This window comes from Typopeltis vanoorti, chromosome 20, assembly GCF_054136105.1.
Source record: "Typopeltis vanoorti isolate ZY-2024b chromosome 20, IOZ_Tvanoo_1.0, whole genome shotgun sequence".
In the NCBI taxonomy this organism is placed as follows: domain Eukaryota; kingdom Metazoa; phylum Arthropoda; class Arachnida; order Uropygi; family Thelyphonidae; genus Typopeltis; species Typopeltis vanoorti.
In genome coordinates, this window is record NC_143568.1 from 64,980,001 (window position 1) to 64,990,732 (window position 10,732).

Below are 10,732 nucleotides of genomic sequence, written 5' to 3' on the forward strand. Positions count from 1 at the left end.
TTAAGCCCTGGGGTACTGCTCTCATTGACCAGATTATCTGCCTCAAATGCAATACTTGAGGTTATTTCCTGGAAGTCTTCTGCTTTTTCAAGCTCATCGCATGTGTTCGGTTGACTGCCCGAAGGGCGCGCAGCCAACATGGAGGCATATGTCTGCCCTGGACATTGTTTAATATCGTGTCCGATTATCTTGCATCGCTCACATTTAGATGCTGTATATTCTCTTCTTAGATGACCTACCTTCCTGCATCTGAAGCATACAGGAGGTCTTCCTGGAATGATTACTAAGCCTGGCATTTTAGAAACTTTTATAATGTACGGGATATTTTCTATTCTGGCATCGTCATTCAATGTAATAGTCAATCTTTTTTTGTTGGATAATACATGCGCCCATTCTTTATCTTTTATATTGGATACATTTTCAATACATTCTATTTTACCAAATGATTCAAAGTGCATGCCAACTAATCTATTAGATATTTGGGGAGACAACCAATGAACTAAAATATCTAATTTTCTAGATCTCACAATGGGGATAATTTCACATGTATGGTTATTAACATTAAGCGATTTTAATTTAGCAATTTTTTCTTTCAAAGAAACATGTTTAAATGAAATTATGAAAACATAACTGAACTTTAAGGAGCCAAGGTGCCATACATCGGAACCTCTTACCTTGCCTTTCAAACTTTCAATGATATCCAGTTCTGTATACGGGGCGCCAGAAGGATCACACTTTAGGATGCAGGCCTTGCTCCAATCTACTTCATCTGGGAGATTCAACGATGAGAGAACATCTGAATTGAAATCCTTCGTTGTACTGGCAGCAGGTGACTGAAAGACGGTCGCTGATGCCTGTTCCATTGTGTTATGTAGATTTGTTACTGTAGAGACTGGGGATGTATCCTTCCGAGATCCAGTAGCCTTGGTACGTGAAGAGGTATTGCCAGATGAAACATTTCCTTCCGGTAGTTGTTGAAAGCTAGTAGCCTTAATAGGTGAGCTTGTATTAGCAAGTGAAGATTTTTCCGCGATCGACGACATACTGTATGAAAGCAGACGGTACGTTAAGGGCAGCGTGCCCGCACTGGTAAGGCTTAGCAGCACTAATCCTCTTACGCTCGAACACTAAGGAGCACACAAAAACACGTCTGCTCTGGTCAGAGTTCACTTCCACTGAGCTACACAAAAGTTATTTTGCGCAACTTACTTTACAATTTAATATTAATTTTCTTTTGAAAAATATTCAGGTTTTGTATGTTATGCTAATTACTATCGGTGGGGTATTGGGATTACCTTGATGATGAGTTCAAGCAGTCCTCAGTAAAAAAAAGTTCAAGAAACACCGATTTAAGCTATAAATTTATTAATATACCATTGCGTAAACAAGTCACTGTGTATTTGCATAACAGAAGATATTCATTCTACCATCGCTTGCATCTTTGGCACCATTGCAACTTCTCGGCGTGAGATCCTCTAACGCTCGTTCCGATAATCACATATTTTACTTTGAAAAAGTTACTATGCAATTGAGCATTACTGTCTACAATATAGGATATGTTTCACTTAATATGTTTTAATGTATTTGCTTAATATGTTTATTAATAATTTTATGCTTAATATATTAATTAATATATTTTGCATAAAATTAATTAATATATTAAAATTAATATATATAGCATATTAATAGAATTGATTAATTAATTAATCTATTAATAATATAGGGAAAATACTAAATAAATGAATATCATTATATGTACTAGTGGAAATTTCAATATTTTAATATATATAAAGTATTCAAAACAGCTAATAATTATGCATTCAGATACTCAAGTAACGTGATTACCCCTGTGACCAAGCTCATAAGAGATCCAACTAGTGGATAGGACTTCACATACGGGACTCCTCTTTTCTTCCAGTAGTCATTTTCCCTGGTAAAGTACCACCTGAAAGTTAGAAAAAATAAAATAAAATATATATATATATATATATGTGTGTGTGTGTGTGTGCGCACATACCTATTATACATCTCTTTAAACCAATCCACTGTTGGGTGCTCACAACTACCTCCGGCAATTCATTCCACTCATTCACTACTCTCCAAGTAAACAACCTAGTACGCACACCCTTACTGATCACACTCTTATATAATTTCCAAGTTCTACCCCTTGTTTTTTCCCCTACTCCTATCTATTGAAAAATTTCTTTTGTCAGTCTTGTAGAGTCTCTTTAGTAACTTATAAGTTTCTATCATATTCCCTCTCCTTTAACTGTTAGCTAAACTCTGCAACCCACTCAACATCAATCTATCCTCATAGGGAACATTCCGCTCATCATTCCCAGACTCATATGGAATATTCCACGAACCTGTGGAATATTCCATATGAGTCTGGGAATGATGGAATATTCCACAGCAGCCTAGTCACTCGTCTGAAGCTTCTCCATCGCCTTTTGATCTCTTAGAAATACAAATGAGTACATCTGTGCACAGTATTATCTGTGCACAGGGAGGTTATTATTGGAATAATAACCTCCCTATCTTTACTTGCCAATCTGTTCTTGAACATCGAAGTAATCCTTTCTGCTATCTTGCGAACTCTTGCAATATATCCTCTGAATTTGTAATCCCTATCCACCATCACTCCTCAGATCCCGAACCTCATCAATTTCCTGAAAAAAAACCTATTACCATATGATATGTAATCGTTTCGTACCGAAGTGTATTATTAGCTTAAATTTTACAACACAGAATTGAGGAATTAAATGTCCTTTGCCCACACTGCCCATTTATTTAAATCCTCCTATAAGACATCTACATCATCAACTATTACCCTCCCCAGTTTGGCATCATCAGCGAAGAACTGAATATCCCCCCTTCAAATCTTCCGCTATGTCATTAAGGTACAAATAAAAGAGTAGTGGTCCTAGTGCAGATCTTTAGGGCACTCCACTAGTCACTCATTACCCTCATTCCACTCACCACCCTTCGATGTCTGTCTATCAGCTACCAACCTCATATCCATTCCCATTTGCTTCAACTTAAGTAATAGTTTTCTATGCAATATTCTATCAAATGTATTTGCATTTGATAGAATATTGTATCAAATGAACTTATAAAGCTTCTTTTTCGGTGTTCAGGTATGGGAATGATGAACGTATTCTTTAGTTATTATTATTATATTTACGGCTATTTTGCCTGCTTCTGTTTAGGAGTGCCCCTGTTTAAATGTCATTGGCTTTTTTACTCACGGATTTTTAGGGCATTGTAGATGTATATTTACCAATAAATATATGTAGCATAAGGAAGAGAAATTTACACATACCTTTTTCTGGGTGTTGGGACGTTTCTTCTTTCTGCGATGTCCAAACTACTGTGTGTGGGGGGGGGGGGGGTAGGCAATGTGGGAGAATTAAAATAGAGATGGAAAAAACCCGAGTTTTTTGAATAATATATATATACATATGAAGGGTGCAGGGGGGGAAAAAAACTTCAGTCCACGATATTGACTTCCGAATAAAACGTAATTAAATTTTCCTTCTTGTCAAAATGCAAGTAAACATAGCATAACGAAATAAAAAAAAATAATAGATATGGTGCATTCATGTATATTAAGCATAATTAATTTAAATAGTACTTAAAAATTAAAAAAACAAATGGCAAATAATGGCCTTTTTGTGGAATGGCGTTTTTCCCACATAAATTCCGGCTAAGTTGGTGCCTATATAAAAAAAATTGGTTGTTATGCACATTTTTTTATTAATCGGATTGTAATATCTGATTTTTTAATTAATTAATTTTTTAATTTATAAATAATGATCAGTTCGCATCCCTTGTTTTAAAGATAATAGGTACTAAGGGAATTATTAGGTTGGCAAGTGCTTCTTTATTAAGTAAGTAATAAAAAATAAAAGTAATAAAAAATTAAGTAGTTCAAATATTGTAGTTTTAAAATAATCATTTATTTCAATCATCTATTGGATGGTCATTAACGTTGTCGTCATCGCCACCCTCTGGATTACCATTATACAGCAAGTCTTCGTAAAATTTTTTTGAATTTGGCCGCTCTAAAAATTGAGACAGGTGGAGTAGGTCGTTATACTTCGCTAACTTTATGGGTACTTTGGCAGTGTATAAACTTTGTAGCGCAGTTTCTCTGTTATTTATTTTTTTATTCTTCTGATTCTTTATAGTGTTCTTTACAATAGATGCACTTTCATACGCCCCGGAATAAGCCAACTTGTAAAATATCGCTGTAGGTTTTTTGTCCTTTAAAATTTGCAGCATACGAATTGGTCTCGTGGGAAAAGGGCATTTCGCTTTATACAAAGGCGATAAAATGATCTGTCCAATTTTGGAAATCAAAATCCTTTCCGGTCAATCACTTCAAAAGGTATAGGTTTATCTCGACTGATACGTAAAACTTCTCTCCAGTGGTCCGGAGTTTCAGCGTAAGATTTTTGGTTTAACTACCCCATATATTTTATCACATTCTAAGTAAGAATGCCCTCTAATAGGAAATATCATCTTTACAACATCAAATCTTTCTTTTTTTGTTACTAAAAAGTGAAGCATTCGGAAAACAGTAAAAGTTTTATTTTGACCAGCACATGAGTCACAAAAGGGTACAAGTTCTTTAACATCTAAGGGCAAAATGTTGTACACGAAATGGAATAACATTGAACAAACATCATCCGCTCCTTTCTTTGCGACTGTCTCATCGTAAGTATAAAATGCAGATCGTAAATTTGAAAGAATATGGATGTTAAAGCTTATGAAGTTAAGTTGACGTTTGTAGTATACATCGTTAGTTGTAATATTTGGACCAGGCAAATTTTTTTGAAAATCCATCGCGACAGCTTCGAGAGCTGAATTTTTAAGTGAACGTTTGCGATAAAGCCTCTTTAAGGAATAAAAACGTTTTGCTTTTGTCAAATGTACCTTATACTGTGTGTCTTGTTGCTTTTTCTGATTTGTGATTTCTTTCAAAGCATCTAAATCAGCACAAGATTTATTTTTTTCTTCCAAAACGGAAATTTCCCCCTTTTAAGAGGTCACATCTGCTATATGTATCCTTTCTAGGATAACCAAAAGAGATCTTAAAGTTATTTTAAAAAATTCCTCGGAATGTTTCATAAGATACTTTATTTTCTGGGTTATTTTGTATGTACGTTAAATGAACTTTCGTTTTCGTCTCTTCAGACTTTTAATAAAACTGTTAACTTTGTTCTTAGTCTCTTCTGAAATTTTGTGGGGTCTGTTTAGGTGTTTACCACGCCCATCTTTAGATGACTGACCAGTATTTCTCAAACAGTTTTTAATCCTTTTCACTCGTTCTTCAGATATACCATGCAAAGAAATAAATGCATAAATGCTTTACGGCAAATTCTGATATCTTCGCTGTTCCCCTCATCGCCACCTTGCAGTACTCTGACACGAAAAGCAAATGAAGCCGTGTTCACCCTCGCATCAACGCCTTTTCAAGGACGATTTCTCATTACGGGAAGGATTGTAATTGTCCACTTAAATAAGAGTTTTGGTCATTATAGTTCCCTAATAAGTTAAAATCACGAATAATTCTTTTTCGTTCGGCATCAGGAATAGTTTCCAAACAACGATACCTTTTGCATAAACAGTCAGGACCAACTTCGTGCGTTGTTGCGCGAAGAATTTTTCATTACATCTCGAGTCCTACCTGTCTTTTTTTTTTTTTCGTTTCTTTGTGAGTTTTTCTTTAGTATCGGCTTCACTTTCATTAGAACTATTAGAATAATCACTTATCATTTTCACACTACTTTTTATTATTAAAAAACAATTAAAATACTCCTAAAACCAAAACAGTAAAACTATAATCAAAACTAATAGTGATTCAACAAACCGCTGATAACAAAATAATGGCTGATGCAATAGTGATAATAGTTGATGTGATTGGACCGAAGTTGTTTTTCCATATAACCGCTCGGACTGAGGGTGTTCTTCCCAAGTTTAAGAAATATTCTCCGTTCATTTGTCTGGACTGAGGGGTTGTTTATGCAGAAAGTCGTATTTATGAGATGAAACCTTCCTTTAATCCCCAACAGATGGCAGCATTAGGTTGAATTCACAAAAATTGGACTGAAGTTGTTTTTCCCCTGAACCCTTCGTATATATTATATTATTAGGGATTGGGCGGAACGGTTTTTATATTTATATAGGGTGGGAAAGGGTGAAAGGAGTTGAAAACAGCAACTAATTTTTAGAGGGGAGGAAAAGGGGGTGCGGTCCGTTTCGATTATGCTTGGTCGTGGTTTGAACACAAGGAGGAAGTGGATGCTATGTCAAGTCGGGTAGGTGCTTCTACTTTTGAAGTGTTTATGTTATCGCCTATTGGTCGGGGTTGTGACCTCAATTTTATGTTGTGAAACTTCCAAACCTCGGAGATTATGTAGGGCCTGTGGACGTTGATAGAGTTCGCGTCACATTTTATGGCTGTTGTTTCCGATATTCTATACACCAACGTGGACGTCCCCAGAACTTTCATAAGTTCTGTTTTTTCCATCTCTATTTTAATTCTCCCACATTGCCTACCCCCCACACACACACAGTAGTTTGGACATCGCAGAAAGAAGAAAAGCCACAACACCCAGAAAAAGGTATGTGTAAATTTCTCTTCCTTTATGCTACATATATTTATTGGTAAATATACATCTACAATGCCCTAAAAATCCGTGAGTAAAAAAGCCAATGACATTTAAACTGGGGCACTCTTAAACAGAAGCAGGCAAAATAGCCGTAAATATAATGGTTTGTTAAGAGGAGTAACATGGGAGTTTTCCCAGAAATAATATCCAGTATTCTTTAGAGTTTCAGGTATTTACCCCGTTTCGAATATTTTATTTAACAGTTTATATTACTATGATAGGGCACAGTACTGGTTATAATATGCACGAATATTAACTTGAAAACTTAAATAATGTGTAGGAAATAAACTTTGAGAAGAACAAACTGGCTTCAGAAAATGATGATCGTGCTTTGATCCAGATTTTACATTGAAAATCTTAATGAAGAAACATTACAAATTCAACATAGAAACACACACTGCATTTGTCGACTACCAATAACCTTTGACAGCGTCTTAAGGAACAAACTGTGGACCGTACTCAAGAATCTAAACATTACAAATCAGCTGCTTGCTGCACTAACTAACATGTATCAAAACACCAAATAGCTGTAGAATCAATGGAAATCAATAAACAGAGGTCATCATTAAGGATTCCTAATGTCACAACTCTTACTTAATATCTATATAGATGAAATAGTAAAGAAATATAAGTTGCTCCGTCTTACAGTAATCGGATATGATGGTACTTAGATTTCATCGACGTGATAGATTGGTCATTATTCTATTCGTTCACGATTACAGCATCCTAAACGAACTGTAAGTAACATTGCTTAAAGAGGAAAAATAGGGATGAAAAGATATCCAAAAATGACAGGCACACAGATATTAAAACTCGTGATAAAGGAATTGAAGACTCAGTGATTGTGTATTCCGTATAGATAGTGCTTCAGTGGCTTCTGGGTGTTGTATGTTTATTCCAGAGGAATTTGACATCTACTCACTAGAAGAAGGAAGATTTCTTCTTGCATGAGTAATAAACGGAATCAAATGCGAAATCAGCAAAGCGTGATTCTTTTTTTTGGGGGGGGGGGGTTTCAGAAGGATTAAAATTATCCTCCACAGTTTACTCAGGATCACAAAAGTCCTTTGGTTTTGAAGACGAGGTTGAATCTCGTATATGAAGCGAAGAACCTTTATGAGGACTTTTCAGCTGAAGGTGAATCAGCCATTGTAATATGGAGGAGGAATATTTTCTTCTCCAAGAAATTCAGGTTTTTTTCCTTCCAGAAATACAAACAAACCAGCTATAAAACACATGCAATTATCCTTGTGGGGAAGAGGGGTGGCATTTGGATTCTTCATCTTTACCATAGGTTATCGGCATTATGCATATAGAATTGTTAGTTCCATCAGAGCATTAAGCGGCTTTATTTGATGATGAGAGGACATTAAATCTTCCACGTAAGGGAAGACAAGATGACATGAGATAAGAAGGATTCAAATTTAGTCAGCTGTTTTCGTTTCACGTGAAAATTGTATAAAGATCCACATATTTAGAGAGTTTCCAGATAATCTATTGCAGTTCTGTTGGTTTGTAAATCACAAGGTCCCCCGGAATGAAATACAAACTACTGTCAATAATGTTGATGAGTTTATTTGTACTCATAATGGATTCGGATATTCTCAGACGTTTGTCATTATATATATAAGCATTTAGGAACTGTGTTGTGTTGCTTGGAATTATAGGTAAATCAGCTAAGGCTAAGATATCAGTGAATTATTTGTCTGTAGAAAGATGAGAAACACATTTACCGAAAGGAAATATCTTGCGAGCTTCGTATGAAGCTGGCTCACTAAAAAGCCTTTTTAAAATTCTTCCTATCCTAGAGGGATTCGGTCACAGTCTTTCCAACCGAACGGCAAATGGCGCGATGTCCTTACAGCCATGCTACGGAGGGGTGCTAAAGAATTTCTTTTTTTTAGAGGGGGGGGGCATCATCAGCGAAGAACTGAATATCCCCCTTCAAATCTTCCGCTATGTCATTAAAGTAGCAATAAAAGAGTAGTGGTCCTAGTACAGATCCCTAGGGCACTCCACTAGTCACTCATTTCCCTAATTCCACTCACCACCCTTCGATGTCTGTCTATCAACCACCAACCTCATATCCATTCCCATTTGCTTCAACTTAAGTCATATTGTTCCCACACTCTCCCGTTCTCCTATTTTTCACTTTATCTGCTGTATTATTGAGTTTTGATATTGTAATATTATCCTTGAAGTCTTTCTTGATTCCCAAACTCTTCCTAAACAGTCCCTCTTCATTCCTAAACTTTCCATTCTTGATATTAACAGGGGGTGCTTTCGAATTTTCTCATTTCACTTATCATTTGATCGTTGTGTGTTTTCATTTGTGATCAATAAGTTTTTGATACAGCTGATCTGGAAACTTGCAATGAAACAGTTTCCGTTTTTTTTTTTTCTTTCGTCACTTTCTTGAAAAGTTGTATGTATTTTTTAAAAATACAGTGTTCTTCTTATATTTTTTTCCGTTTCCTATTCCAGAATCATGATCACTTGATAAATTGCTTTTTCTACATAACGTTCTAAGCATTTTAAGTTTTCGCAGGACTTCGCTAACCTACGCCGGGTTAAAACCTTGAAGCACTTCAGCATGGTAAGGAAATTCGAGTAACCATCCATCCTCATATACAGCAAACGATCAGAGAAGAAACAAGATACTCTGTTGTCCAGAAATGAGCGATAAAAGCCAGATGATTCCCTATAGAAGAATTTAAATTGATTCCGGTAATAAGACTGGAAACTTTCAGCTATAGCCGTCACTATATGTTAATGGATTCGTCGATTATTTTAGAAGAGAACTATCGTGAAAACGAAGTTCTTTAGCAATATGTACTGCTGTTCTTATCATATCATATACGATGGTATATTAATTTTATATCATGACGCTGGATTCACTGTTCAAAGTTCCAAGTATTTTCTTTTTGGTTAGTGATTTAAAGCATTGTGTTATCTTGCTTAACTCTCCCATAAACAAGTTAGTAATTTTTCTTCGAAACTCTGAAGTGGTGCAAAACAGCTCTGACATCAATGAAGGTTAATCCAAATCTGCAATGACCACATCAGAGTTAATGCAAGGAATTGCCTTTCGATTATGTTACCAAAACATTGTTGACTTGAATCTCGCTTTATAAACAGAACGGCAGTATGTTATTGCTCATGAAAGTAGATTAATTCCTTATTCGTTAATGCAATACAGTTCATGGGGATATCTCTCGACCATTTTAATCAAACTGAAGAGAAAAAAAACGTCACTAAAATAGCTTAATTATACAGTTCTTAGTCCCTGAACTAGAAGTTTCCAGAAATACTTTAAAAGGTTCAGAATGTTGATCTGAACTTTTAAATTGTTGATCTGAACACAAAGCTTCCACTCGGAGTAAGGTTTTTACTGTAAATTTTGCAGTAGAAAGATAAAGAAAATTACTCTTTTGATGTCCCGTTTTGGGTATGTAATTAACTGTACCGATTACCACAATAAATAAATAAATAAAGTTGGCGGGTGTCATTTGTGGAGATTTTGCATGCTACGTATTTACTAGAATTATGCACGGTATTATTTATATAGCAAATACAATAATGCACTTTGACAATCCTTGGAAAAGGATAATACTCACCAAATTATAAGAGCGGTAATCCCACATAGCAGCAAACTGTACAGGCTCACGAGATCAAACAACACCATGGCTACCGTTTCACGACGAAATAAGAGATTTTGTGCGTAATATGTTTTATACCATTTCACATATATCCTTGAATGATATCGATAAGTTCAAAGGTCTGGAAAACAACCTTCTCGTGACATCAAACGATAAAAAAAAGCAGTAGTCTCATCACCAACTCTTCTCGTTAATCTGCCAAAAGAACGACTGTGCTTCATTTATGTATTATCCTTCATGTTCATAGAAAACAACCTTGAGTTGAATCAGGATATGCGTGACGTTATTTAATATCGGTGGAACAGGAAATAAAGTGTGATTAATAACAAATAAAATAACTGTGTCCTAAGGGGCAATGGAGTCTATATATCGCATTATAGGATTTAGATTGCTGTA

At 35.5% G+C, this 10,732-nt stretch overlaps 1 protein-coding gene across 2 annotated transcripts in view; it reads right to left on the reverse strand.

Moving 5' to 3' along the window:
* LOC150095517 (cytochrome P450 3A8-like) overlaps positions 1–10,373 on the reverse strand; it is a 47,157-nt gene extending 36,784 nt beyond the window's left edge. For both annotated transcript variants that reach the window (XM_090410799.1, XM_090410798.1), the window contains exons 1-2: positions 10,295–10,373; positions 1,846–1,945 (exon numbers count right to left, since the gene is read on the reverse strand). In XM_090410799.1, the coding sequence (XP_090266925.1) occupies positions 1,846–1,945; positions 10,295–10,362 (168 nt within the window). In that variant the 5' untranslated portion in view covers positions 10,363–10,373. The remainder of the gene's footprint in view (positions 1–1,845; positions 1,946–10,294) is intronic.
* Positions 10,374–10,732: the final 359 nt, after the last annotated feature.